The following is a 14,096-nucleotide window of genomic DNA, read 5'->3' as shown; positions in this document are numbered from 1 at the left end:
TATTTTCAGTTCAGGTGCTTTATGAATGCTGTATGGAGCTCTAGAAGGCAAATGTGGTACTGGGGTCAGAGATAATAGATTCAAAGCTGCATCTCTGAATTCCTCCACGGCTGAATTTGTATACATACACCCATCACTCCCTGTCTAGGCTGAATGCTTTTTAGTCTGATATATTGGTGGCGCTAGTGGTAAAGAACCTGCCTGCCAATGCAGGAGATGTAAGAGACACAGATTTGATCCTTGGGTTGGGATGATCCCCTGGAGGAAGGCACGACAACCCACTCTAGTATTCTTGCCTGGAGAAACCCATGGACAGAGGAGCCTGGCAGGCGATGGTCCATAGGGTTGCAGAGTCAGACATGACTGAAGCGACTTAGCACACACGCATGCATGGACAAATACCCTGACAGAGAGTGGGGCAAACTGTTATGTCTTTATTTTCATTAGCAGAGCTCTCAGGAAAGGCCTGCTTTATATTCCAACAAGAGAACTTATTATGTGTGAATGGGAGAATTCAAAAGGACTGGAGGATTTTTTTTTCTTTAGTTTGCAAAGTGATACACCCCTGTATATATGGTAGATGAATTTCTTTTTTTCTCCTAAGTAACCATCCTACAAAAGCAGTAGAAATTATTTGTAATTTGCATGTCTTTATAATGATACTTTAAAAGCTCTGTGGGTTGGGACCTGGGGCCAGGGCATAGAAACTCTTTCATGGTAGCAAACGAAGGAGTTCCTTAGAACAGGAGGGGAACTGCAACAGAATGCTTGAGGCAATATTAAATTGGGGTGATTTTTTAGAAAGTGACAAATGGTTTATGTTTCCTAAATCTGAGATGGGTTCTACCAGTTCTAAATGGCTGCCAAGTTATGTTATCACTTGCCGGCTTTGTAACGGCCTCAATTATCTCCTTGCTCAGCCCTGTACGATGAGATTCGTCAGTTTCGCAAGGCCTGTGGGGAGGCTCACCTCAAAACCATCTTAGCCACAGGAGAACTTGGATCTCTCACCAACGTCTATAAAGCCAGTATGATAGCCATGATGGCAGGTAAGCGTTTTATATTGAAATGATGGTATATATTGAATGGATGCTTTTAAGAGAAATTGGTAAGTCGAAGCATTTGGCTATTAACTGAAAGTGCTAACCACTTGCGGAGAAGGCAATGGCAACCCATTCCAGTACTCTTGCCTGGCAAATCCCATGGATGGAGGAGCCGGGTGGGCTGCGGTCCATGGGGTCGCTAAGAGTCGGACATGACTGAGTGACTTCACTTTCATTTTTCACTTTCATGCATTGGAGAAGGAAATGGCAACACACTCCAGTGTTCTTGCCTGGAGAGTCCCAGGGACAGGGGAGCCTGCTGGGCTGCCGTCTGTGGGGTTGCAGAGTTGGACACGACTGAAGTGACTTAGCAGCAGCAGCAGCTAACCACTTGAAGGGGTTTTTTTTTTTTTTTTTCCTGTGGGAGGGGTCAGCTATTTTATGAATACATGTGCAGTGGGAAATGGTCACAAACTTGGCTTTCTTCCACGTTTTTGGGTGGCATTTCATCACTGCATTATCCTTGTAAGGCAGTAGATGGCTCTCTTGTTAGTGAATTGCCTTCTGTGTTAAGTCTTTGATTATTCATTCATCAACATATGTTAGACAGGAATTTCTTTAACTCTGACTTATTCCTCTCTGTGAATTTAAGTGTTTGATTTTTTTCAGAGATCCATATCCGTCCTGTCTAAGGCAGCCTGAGCTTTTGTCTGTGTTTTATTTTTTCTTCTTAAATTTAGGGCAGTGTCATTGTTTTTGTTTTTGTTTTTTTTTGAAATGTAGTTTGACTCAGTCTTTGTTTTCACAAACAGCAGGTCTAGCTATTCATACACACAAGCTTGACACTGATTGCTTTTTCTCACCTTCATAGGAATCAGTGAATCAGTCTTGAGAGTTCTGTTTTTCGCCGTATTTCATGCATTCTTTCCATCCTGTGTGCTGCTATCTTAGGCCACTGTCATTCCCCACATGGATCACTTCAACGGTCTTCTAACTAGTTTTCCAGTCTCTGCTTCTGTCCCCTTTCAATCTGTTCTCCACACTGTTGCCAGAATGATCTCTCAGGAATGCTAATTGGGTTGTGGTAGCGCTTGTTTAAAATCCTTCGGTGGCGGCCCTTCATTTTCAAGATACAATATAAATTCCTTCAGCTTGGCTTTGATAAAGGTCCTTCCCAAGACCCTGCCTGAGCCTCCGCGGTCTCCTCCTTTTCATATGCGAGGCTCCGTGAGTTACCTGCCGTGCCCTGCAGGTGGCGCAGGATCTTCTGTTGTGCACAGACTGTAGCTCTGGCTCAGGGGCTCAGTAGTTGCGGCATCATGCTGGCTTTCTCAGAGAAGGCAATGGCACCCCACTCCAGTACTCTTGCCTGGAAAATACCATGGATGGAGGAGCCTGGTAGGCTGCAGTCCATGGGGTTGCTAGGAGTCGGACACGACTGAGCGACTTCACTTTCACTTTTCACTTTCATGCATTGGAGAAGGAAATGGCAACTCACTCCAGTATTCTTGCCTGGAGTATCGCGGGGATGGGGGAGCCTGGTGGGCTGCTGTCTTTGGGGTCACACAGAGTCAGACACGACTGAAGCGACTTAGCAGCAGCAGCAGCAGCTGGCTTTCTGGTTGTGGCACATGGGCTCCAGAGTGCGTGGCTCAATAGTTGCTCCCTCTGGGCTTAGTTGCTTTGCAGCATGTAAGATCTTAGTTCCCCAACCAGGGATCAGACCCTCATCCCCTGCATTGCAATGTGGATTATTAACCACTGGACCACCAGGGAAATCCTTCCCATGGAGGTTTATTGAAACCTCTGTCAGATAACTTGCTATACCAAGACGGAGTGTTGCATCTTTAGCTGCCCTACTAGTGGCTCCATGTTTGGATGAATATACGTGACTTCTCGCTTCTTAAATTTGGGCCTCTATCACAGTCACTCTCTAGATTTTTCTACTCATGTACTTTTTATTAAAGACTCTCTCAGACCTAGCGTGGTTCCCTGGAATTGTACTGAAATTCAGCCAACCAGGCATTAATGAAGCTGTTGCTCTGGTTTGCTGCTGTATCCAAAAGATCTCTGCTCTGCTTGTTTTATTTAAACTGAAATCTCTGAAAACCTAAGGATGGGGAAGAATGGAACATTGTAACGAATGGGTCATCAGTTATATTGGCATTCCAAAGGTCCCCAATGATAGAAGATGCTGGAACCCTCAGGAGCCTGGGGAAAGCCCATTGGAGTCTTAGGTAGACAGGTAGCCTCCCTTTTCATGCTCTTAGAAACAGGACCAGGGAGTTAGCCCAGAATGGCGTGATCCAGGTCACAGTGAAAGTGTATTCATTCTGGGTAAGCAAGCCAACCCTGTACCTGTTGCTTAAAATAGGAACATTATTAGGTCCTCATGCTTAGACACATCTGTTCCACCCTCCACCCCACCCTTTGCATCCACAGACAGAAATGTGACTGGAAACATGCCGTCACCTGTCTCTTCCTGTTGGCTCATATCCCAGTCCATCTTGTTTATCTCCTTCAGTTTTTCATCTGATCAGTGTTTGATACTGTGAGTGATAGAACTTGTATTTGTGCTGTGCTTTACTAGATACTTCAAAATTATGTTCCTTCACCTTCACACCAGACCTGTAGCTGATGAAGAAACTTAAGATGGAGGGACTTGCCCAAGGTCCCAAAGCTAACTGATCATATAAGTCATTATTTGAACCCAAGTGTTCTGGCCTCAGGTGTATCTGTCTCCCAATGCACTGTGCCAGACCTTATCCTGAATTAAAGGCGCAGTCTTTGTGAGATGTGTGTGAAAGCATCTAGCAGTTCCTGACCCACAGCTTTTGCTTGTCATTCTGTTACAGAGGCATATAATAGAAATGAAGTAGTTTTTGAAAAAAAATTTTTTTAATTTAAATTTTATTTTTTTACTTTACAGTACTGTATTGGTTTTGCCATACGTTGACATGAATCCATCACAGGTGTACATGAGTTCCCAACCCTGAACCCCCACTCCCACCACCCTCCCCATATCATCTCTCTGGGTCATCCCAGTGTACCAGCCCCAAGCATCCTGTATCCTGTATCAAACCTAGACTAGTGATTCGTTTCTTACATGATAGTGTACATGTTTCAATGCCATTCTCCCAAATCATCCCACCCTCTCCCTCTCCCGCAGAGTCCAAAAGTCACCAATACAGTATACTAACACATATATATGGAATTTAGAAAGATGGTAATGATAACCCTATATGCAAGACAGCAAATGAGACACAGATGTAAAGAAAAATTTTTTAAATGAAATTTGTGGACTGCCTTCACTTTTCATCCTGTTTCTGTATTATCTAAAAACTTTTTTTTTCTTCAAAATCATCTTCATTGAAGTAAATTTATATTCAATAAAGTTCAAGTATTAACATGTATGATATGGTGAGTTTTGACAGTTTGTATAATCTTCCCAGAAACAGCATTTATTCCCCTTTGACGTCAGTTCCGCTCTTTTTAACCTTCTGCTCCAGGTGCAATAACTGGTCTGATTTTATCACCATGAATTAGCTTTGCCAGTTTTAGAACATTATACTTACACAGTATGTACTCTTCCTTTTTTTTCACCTACATGCCCTGAGGTGTAATACTTGTGAGATCCATTCACGTCATTCTGTGTATAAGAAGTTTGCTTGCTTGTTTTTCATTGTACAAATATAGGAGTTGCTGAATTTATTGATATAAGGTGTTTAGAATATTCTCTTACTAGTCTGTCTGTAGGGTCTGTAGTTATATCTCCTTTTTTATTCCCAATATCAACCATTTTTGTTTTCTTTCCTTTTATTGTTATTGTTCTTTGTTTTGTTTTGGTAGAAACTATAGTCTTGCTAAGGATCTGTCAGTTTTATTAATCTTTTCAAAGAACCAATATTTTGCTCTTTTTGCTTTATCATTCAGTTAAAAATGTTTTCTAATTTTTCTAGTTGTTTAGAATATTATTAGAGTGTTATTTAGTATGAAATGTTTAATTTCCAAATATTTTATGTTTCTATGGATATCATTATTACTGACTTAAAATTTAAAATTCTTTTATGCTCAGAGAATATAAATTTTAAAAATCTTTTGCCTTTTGTAATTAATGAGATTTATTTTATACCCCATTTTATGGTATATTTAAGTATCTGCTTCAAGTGCACTGAAAAAAGTGTCATTTATTTGCCAATGTTAGTCATCATGTTCTGTGAATGTCAATTAACTCAAGTTGGTTGGTCACATTTTTTAGATCTGATTTTGTTTGGTTTTATTTTGGTCTACTTGTTCTATTAATTTATTAACACCAAAGATTTCTGATCACTGATCACCATAACAAATATAATAGTAATGAACATTTTTGAAACATTTCAAGAATCAGCAAAACATGGCACAGAGACTTGAAATGGTACTGATAGACTTACCTGATGATGGGTTGCTGCAAACCTTCAATTTATAGAAAATGCAATATCTGTAAAGTGTAATAATGCAAAGCACAATAAAATGAGGCATACCTATATTCCTCTTTACATTTCATAGGTCACAAATATAAAAACCTTACAGCAGTTCCATTTACACCCTGATTAGTCCCCAGAATTATTTACTGTTCTTCTTCTTCTACCTGTTTATAAACCCCTCCTCAAAGTGATGTGATTTTTAATAGATATTTGTCTTTTAAGGAAATTAAAAGAAGAAACCTAGGTAAAACCAGTCTTCTGCATGTCATTTCTTTATCTCTTATTCTTCCTGTAGTCCGCTGGTGATTAGTTCTCTCAGATTTTGTTCATTGAAAAATGTCTTTTTTCACCTCCATGTTTCAAGGGTGGTTTGCTGAATATAGAGTTTTAGGTTACAGTTTTATTTCTATTTCAGTACTTAACCTTATCATTCCATTTCTTGGAATTCTGTTTCTTCCTGTTTTCCTGTAAGTAATGTTTCATTTTACTCTGGCTATGGCCACCAATATTTCTCTTTATTTTTCACTAATTTGACTATGATGTGCCTAAGTGTGGTTTTCTTCATATTCATCCTTCCTTGGAGTTTATTGAGCTTCTTGGATTTGTAGGTTGTTGTTTTAGACATTAAAAAAAATATTTTTCCAAATATATTTTCTTCCCCAGTCTTTTTTTTCCTTCTGGGACCCAAGTTCCTGAGTGTTAGATATTGTCTACAGCTTACTGGGCCCTGTTAACTTCAATTTTAATCTCCCCTCCAACCCTCAGCCCCCTTTTTCTGAATGGCTAATATACATGGATCTTTCTTCAAGTTCATTGACCCTTATTTTCTACCTTAAATTTACTTTTATGCCCATCCACTGAAATTTGTGCCGATGAACATTTTTAGTTTTAGAATCCATTTGTTATTTTTTAGAATTTTAATTTTTCTACTCTTTTCCATTTTTTAAAATTCATTGAGATCATATTTTCTTTAAAATTTTTAAACATATTTGTAATAGCTGATTAAAAGTCCTTATTGTATATCTGAATTACCTTAAGGTCTTTATCTTGAGCTGCCAGTTTCCCAATGCCTAAAAATAGTTGCCTTATATATTTTGTTCAGTTGCACAGTTATTTATATAACAATTTATAGCAGGAGGCCAAGTCTATTAACATTTATTCTATCATGTCTGGAATTCTTCATGGCTTTTGTTTTCCCATCGATTTAGCATCAAAAATCTTGAAAGGAGTTTGTCATTTACATTCATAATAATTTATATCTTATAATTTTGATAGCCATTTCTATTATTATAAACCCAGTTCTCTAAAGAGAGAGAGGTAAAAATATATATAACTATGTTAGTCTGGTGTTATACATCACTGTAAGTAAACGCTTGGTTATCCAGAGTGTGTTTACATTTTTGGTCAACTAAGTGATTAGTAGCCTAGTTTTTGGCTTAATCTAGGGCTTCCCTGGTAGCTCAGTTGGTGAAGAATCTGCCTGCAGTGTAGGAGACCCAGGTTTGATCCCTGGGTTGGGAAGATGCCCTAGAGAAGGAAATGGTAAACCACTCCAGTATCCTTGCCTGGAAAATTCCATGGACAGAGGAGCCTGGGTTGCAGTCCATGGGTTGCAAAGAGTCGGGCATGACTGAGGAACTAACGCTGAGGAATCTTTCAGAATGTTTTAGGGGAAGGAGCCATGGTCATGGGAGTTAGAAGACTTGGACTCTTGTCCTGTCTTACAGAATCTGTGACCCTTGAACAAATAAATTCATTTAATTATCAGTTCAAATGAAGTAACGCATGTGATTTTGGTGTAGCTGTGTGTGCTAAGTCACTTCAGTCCTGTCCAACTCTTTGCGACCCCACGGATTATAGCCCGCCAAGCTCCTCTGTCCTTGTGATTCTCCAGGTAAGAGTCCTTCTCTGGAGGATCTTCCCAACCCAGGGATCGAACTCGCGTCTCTTGAGGCTCCTACATTGCAGATGTATTCTTGGCCACTAAGCCACCAGGGAAGCCCTGGTATAGCTGTAGGAGATAAAAGAAACTGAGCTGGACTCTATTCTGTACTGATCCTAAAGCTTATTGTATTAATGACTGACTGACTGAAGTCGCTCAGTCGTGTCCGACTCTTTGCGACCCCATAGACTGTAGCCTACCAGGCTCCTCTGTCCATGGGATTCTCCAGGCAATAGTACTGGAGTGGATTGCCATTTCCTTCTCCAGGGATTGTATTAATAGAATTGTTTAATGAATCTTACATATGAACTTGTTTTGCCAGCTTTTGACTCTGTCCTAAAAAAGAAAGTTATAAAAAAAAATCTGATTCATTGAGAATCATAATTAGATGTGTCATTTTTTTATAGTATACTTTTTAGATATCATTGTCATTGTTTCTAATTCTTCCATGATGAAAGCTGTAGCAGCCACCTCAGCTCTTCAGCCATGTATGAGATCACTTATTCAGCAGCCACAGTGATCCACAAAGATCCAAGAACCAAAAAAAAAAAAAAAAAAAAGAAAATATTTTGAATAGATGAAATATATGTGATATAATCTGTAAGTGTGACAGACACTCTTTAAGAGTTTTATTTATATTTAATCTTTACAATAACTCTGCGAGGTAGGTATTCTTCTATGGTAAAATAAGAATTAAATTAAATCAGTTAAAAGGGTATCTTTATTTAGGGACTTCCCTGGTGCTCCAGTGGCTCAGATGCTGCACTCCCAATGCAGGGGGCCCAGATTCAATCCCTAGTCAGGGAACTAGATCTCACGTGCCCCAAATAAAGATCCTGCATGCTGCAACAAAGAAATTAATAAAAGCAACCACATAAATAAGACCCCTATATTTAACAGAAAAAAAAGGTTATCTGTACTGCTATTTTGTATGGTCATTACTGCTATTTGTAAATATCCCAGGTATTTCTGTCTCCTTACATCATTTCCTCTGTCTGTCATAGCCTTCTCCCCTCCTGATAGCTGTTTTTAAAGATTTAAGTGAAATTTTCATACTCTGTCAGATTTCTCTATGATCTTTTTTTTTTTTTTTTTTTTTTTTTAGTACCAGGATTTTAAGCAGAAACCTGAAATGGAACCAATTGACTCACACTGTAGTAAATACAAAGTAAAGCAATGATTTCGGCTTGAACTGTCTGGTTCAGTGGTCTGATGGAATGTCACAAACAAGCTAAGTCACTGCAAACAATGTTTTTCTGGCTGTGACCACTGGCTGTCACTTCTAACATAGCAGAATCATGTTGGGGGGATGGAAAAAGTGAGCACCACTCCTTACCGTGTTCTCCCTCATACTGCCAGTCTCCCTCTGCCCGTGTGCTGGATGTCACAGAGACCATCCACCAATCAGGCCAGGGCAGGCAGGCCAATAGGTAGGGGCCAATCCCTCCGTTCAACTATAGCCAGACTCACCCCCACAGCAGTTCCTGTGGCTCTAGCCTGGACTCCTGTACAGGAATCTGGCTCTGGCAGTGGCAGCTGGAGAGGGTAATACGACCTCCTGCTGAATGAAGCTGGGTGAATGAACTGGGTGAGCTGCAGGGGTCACTTGCAAAGGGACCAAGAGTGATAAGGGAACAACTCATTCAGGCAGCTGCTTTTGATACCTAACTCCCAGACTTGCCTGTGGCACAAGGGGATGCCATCTCCCATAGGAGAGAAGAGGGTGGGAGGCCATATTCTCACTACTGAGTCTTTCTGAGAGCCAAGGCTTCAAAGCACAGGCTCTGGATTCCTTCTCTCAGCCACCCTCTCTACGCTCCATTCTCACTCCTTGTGCTTCTTCTTGTGCTTCTTCTTCTTTTTCTTCTTCTTTGCTGCCTTGCTGTCCTTTGATGTGTGCCTTGCCCTCTTGCCTGTATCGCTCTCAGAGTCTGAGCTGTCAGAGTCAGATGACTTCCTATCTCTATGTTTCTTTTTCTTCTTTTCCTTCTTTCTTTTTCTAGAAGAATTTCTCGTGGTGTCAGGCTTTTCAAACTCTGCTGACTTTGCCTCTTCTTTCTCCTCTTCCTCATCAGGTATCAGAGAATACTTGGTCCCACCTGGTTGCATGAAACAATCCTTTGCAAAGTGGCCTTTACAGCCACACTTCTTGCAGGTGGTGTTCAGGACAGCCTCGAGGGTGATCTTCTGCCCAGTGTAATCCTGGAAGGACCGCCTCCGCCTCTCTTCTTGCTCAACGATAACGTTGTTGGGATCAAGGTCCTTCCCAGTCCCTTGGTTGACAACCTTCATGGAGAGGGATACTTTTATCCTATCATTTTTCATCTCTCGGCCAATAAGCTTCACCCACACTTTGTCTCCAACATCTACTATCTCAGAGGGCTTATCCACGCGACAGGATGACATGTGGGTTCGATGGACCAGACCTTGCTTCCGACAGCCTGGGATTTTGATAAAGGCTCCATAGTCTGTGACCATAGCAACCTCTCCTTGGAAAATAGTGTAAAGAGCAGGCAAGTTCTCCATGGTCTCGGGTCTTCCTGAATTCATCCTTAATGCTCTATGGTTCCTCCATTTCTCTTCTGCTAAAGCTAATTGAAGTGTTTCGTTGTCTGCTTCTGGTCTTTCCCTCGCAGCATTGCGCGAAACCTCTCTATGATCTTTTAAAGGCAAAACTAATTGTTCATACTGTCCTCCTCCTTGGATAATTATAAATACCAGTAGCATTTGTCATATAGTATCATCATCAGTAGTTTTATCTGTTAGGGGTATGTGTGTGTGCATATATATATATATATACACACACATAGTGTGTGTGTGTTTGTGTGTGTGTGTGTGTGTGTGTGTGTGTATGTGTATAAAACTGTGAACCTCCTTGAGGCCAAAGAGGTTCTTATCTTACTTATCTGTATTCTTCTGTGATTGCTACCATGTCTGACATCTAAGAAAGCCTAAGGAAATATTGTGGAATATACAAATGAATCAATGAGAAAGATAAGATAAAGAAAAGTGAAAACAGGCAAAATGAAATTAGATTAGATTAGATCTAGATTCCTCTTTCCTGGTGTGTCACAACTTTGTAGAGTTTGGACATGTTGTTTTGAGAGCAAATTTCTACTTTAATTGAACAAAAAGTTAGAAAAAATATACCTTTGGCAAGGAGATTATATATACAAAGTATGGCTTGAGCAATCCAACCAGTGTGGTATGATGTCTAAAGGGTTTCTTAGGATTCTCAGATAGTTCCAGAGGCAAGGAAAGGACCAAGGAAAAACGTTTTGCCTTGACTTTTCCATCAGTGAAATGGATCTTGGGACTTCCCTGGTGGTCCAGTGATTAATAATCCACCTTGCAGTGCAGGGGACTTGGGTTCAATCCCTGGTTAGGAAACTAAGATCCCGAATGCCAAGGGGCAACTAGGCGCTTTGCAACTACTGAGCCCTTGAGCTCCAACTAGAGAGCCTGTTTGCTGCGATGAAAGGTCTCACGTGATGCAACAAAGATCCTGTGTGTTGCAGCCAAGACCCGAGGCTGCCAAATAAATAAATTAATTAATTAAAATAAAATATTTCAAAAAAGAGAAAATCGATCTTACTTTTACATTAGTGGAAATGTGGTGAGAGAAATACAAAAAAAGAAGACGGTGAAGTAGGAGTAAACAGTTTGAAGGGAATATAATCAGGGAAGAGAAACGAGCACCATATTTTTTTCATCAAACAATCCAAGAACAAGGTGATAGGAAGTAAGATAGAAAGGGAAACATGCTTATAGAAAAGAGAAGTCGAAAGCAGGTCATCTACTGCTCAGGGATTTCCGCCCAGCAAATGCACACATTAAGAATAAAGCCAGATTGTAGGCACGTGGCTTTATCTTTCAGTAGCCTGGACTGTTCACACACACGCAACAGCTAACAAGCTCTGCTCTGAAGTTATGCTAGACCTTATCTTTGGAAATAATGCAGGCATGATAAATAAGGCTGGAGTAGAAAAGCACTAAAGATGCAATCATAATGTCATCAGGTTTGAATTGCTGATGAAGATCTGTGGAAAGAGTACAAACATAAAAATATGGGGCTTGAGAAAAGCAGACCTTGAAGGGAATGCGAAATGAGTTTTGAACTTGGCTGGGATTTTGTAACGTATAGGAAATCAAAAATGAAAAAAGTAGGAACCAGGGGAGGGAATACTCAAAATGCAACCCAATAAGATCAAAGTAATACAGAAACAATGAGATGAAGCTGAGAAAAAGAGAAGAAAATAGAAGGGAAGCCATTAAATAAATAAAAAAGAGAGAAAACAGTGGGAAATTTGCTGTGACTGAAGGAAACCAAAACCCTAAAAAAAAAAAATGCTGTGATTAATAGCAAATTAACATCTAAGACTTTTTTTAAAGTTAAAAAATTTTAAATATGAATCAATCCTAGTATAAATGACAGTATAGATTTATTTTTCTAAAGACTGTCATAAGTCACACTGAGTCCTTCATCTGAGGCTGCAAATCTTTGTATCCTGAAGGAGTATTGATCCAGATGGCACATCCAGACCCCTGTGGTGTTCCAGCCTGTTTTTTTTTTTTTTAATAAGATCTTGTCTTTCATAGGAAAAGCATTTAATTTATGAAAAAGTTTGCTTCAGTTGAAAGTTTATCACTGTGGAAAGCATAAGAATATACATGTATTAGGTTAAAAAGTAAAGAATTTAAAGTGTAGAATTATTTACAGTTCCTTAAACCAGCCCTGAAAATTAAACCACTTACAGAGTAAAAACTAATTAACTTGCTATCTTATTCAAGGCCCCAAGCAAAAATTTCAGAACGTTTACCTTCGCCCACCCACACCCTCCCCATCCTTTGTTGAGTGTAAAATAAAAAACTCCACAGAAGAGAGGACTTCCCATGTTTGCTGGCCTCCCAGCAGGGCAGGAACTCCTGATGGTGCATTTTGGTCCATGCATGTCATTTTTTAAAACAGGTTAAGTCTATTTAAGCATTTAAGCATAAAGCATTTTCTCTGTCTCCTCATGGCTAGACTTCTAGGGAGGAGGGGCAGGGAAGGGATACCTTCTAAGCTTAGTTTTTTATGTGGTGTACACTAGTCTGTATAAAATTTTACTATGTGAAATTTAAAAAAAAGTAACCCACCTTATTCCGAAAGCATATAAACCGCCTTTTACAGACCTGGCTTGCTAAGAGAAATCCCCTGGGCAGAAAGACTTGCACATAGCCAGTGCCTAGAAAATGCTTCTTTATGGGATAAGTCATCAGGTACAAGGACATCAAAATATACAATTGTAAACAACATATATAAAATTCGTTTTTTAAAAGAGATCTGTATTTTTCTCAGCAGAAGAATTAGGTATTTTTTTTTTCTTAGTGAAATTCTGGTTTATGACTTGGAGGTGAGACCCATAGGTAGTTGCTTGTGTCTCTGAGATTGTTATTCATTTGTCTTTATTTCCTAACATGTTGATTTTTGTAATTTGTCATATAGTATCTGTGCCAGTTACTCACCTATTAGCAAACTCATAAATGCTGTGGAATTGAAACCCTCGAATGGGCCCCTTAGTCCTCTGCACTGGGGAGATACTTGATATACATATTTGGGGTTTCCCTAGTGGCTCAGTGGTAAAGAATCTGTCTGCAGTGCAAGAGATGCAGGTTTGATCCCTGGGTCAGTTGGGAAGATCCCCTGGGGGAGGAAATGGCAGCCCACTCCAATATTCTTGCCTGGGAAATCCCATGGACAGAGGAGCCTGGCAGGCTTTAGTCCATGGAGTCATAAGAGGCAGACATGACTTAGCAACTGAACCACCACCGTATGTATTTGTTGAATCATTTCGTGAACAAAGGTTAATAAATCTTGTGGAGTAGTTCACCAAATTCTTTTTGCAGTTGTCCTAAAGCGAAGTAGGGGAGGTACCTTATCAGCATTGAGTGGCTTGGAGACCTGAGGCTTGAGGTTAAGTGACTAGATTGAGGCCACACATTGAGGACGGAGCAGAATTCTGAAGGACTCAACCCCAGATTCCATACTTCAGTCACTGCGCCATCCTGCTCTCTGTCCCACCATCAATCTAGATTATGAAAGATAAGTGTAAGCTATGTTTGACCTTTGGAGGCCCAGAAGTATTTCTCAAGTCCCTGAATGAGATTTATATGTTGAATGGTAATTTTCTATGGAGGACAAGAAAAATAAGACAATAGAGAGAGAATGTTTGGAGAAAAACTCTAGGGGGTGAGTGAGTGAGTGAGTCGCTCAGTCCTGTCTGACTCTTTTCGACCTCATGGACTGTAACCCACCAGGTTCTTCTGTCCATGGGATTATTCAGGCAAGAATACTTGAGTGGGTTGCCATTTTCTTCTCCAGAGGATCTTCCCAACCCAGGGATCAAACCTGGGTTTCCTGCATTGCAGGCAGATCCTTTACCATCTGAGCCACCAAGGAATCCCCTAGGGGGTGGTAGACGTGAAATACTCATGAAAGAGCCGCATGAAGGCAAACCCAGAGCCCCACCCATCATAGACCCACAGCAAATCCTTACTGAAATGAAAGGGAAGATTGCAAGAGAACCCTGAACTCAAGTAGCTTCCACTGTCTCTACCTGCTCTGCTGATGGTCCCATGATGATGCACGTGCAGGGTCATGCATAT

The 14,096-nt window shown here is 40.3% G+C and overlaps 2 protein-coding genes across 3 annotated transcripts in view; one reads left to right on the top strand and one right to left on the bottom strand.

Annotated features, from left to right (window-relative positions):
- The window catches only part of DERA (deoxyribose-phosphate aldolase), a 119,401-nt gene that overhangs the window by 64,745 nt on the left and 40,560 nt on the right, over nucleotides 1-14,096 (top strand). Inside the window, exon 6 of one of the 2 annotated variants that reach the window (XM_052639664.1) lies at nucleotides 921-1,049. The exons of the other annotated variant lie outside the window; for it this stretch is intronic. Coding sequence (XP_052495624.1) covers nucleotides 921-1,049 — 129 coding nt within the window. The remainder of the gene's footprint in view (nucleotides 1-920; nucleotides 1,050-14,096) is intronic. 2 annotated transcript variants of the gene reach the window in all.
- On the bottom strand, nucleotides 8,558-10,091 carry LOC128047455 (zinc finger CCHC domain-containing protein 17-like). Its single transcript, XM_052639666.1, has one exon. It carries the CDS (start codon nucleotides 9,996-9,998, stop codon nucleotides 9,273-9,275), a length of 726 nt encoding a protein of 241 aa, XP_052495626.1. The 5' UTR covers nucleotides 9,999-10,091; the 3' UTR covers nucleotides 8,558-9,272.

Source organism: Budorcas taxicolor, chromosome 5 (assembly GCF_023091745.1).
Source record: "Budorcas taxicolor isolate Tak-1 chromosome 5, Takin1.1, whole genome shotgun sequence".
Taxonomy (NCBI): Eukaryota; Metazoa; Chordata; class Mammalia; order Artiodactyla; family Bovidae; genus Budorcas; species Budorcas taxicolor.
The sequence above is the reverse complement of the archived record's forward strand: the minus strand, read 5'-3'. Positions and strand labels throughout refer to the sequence as shown.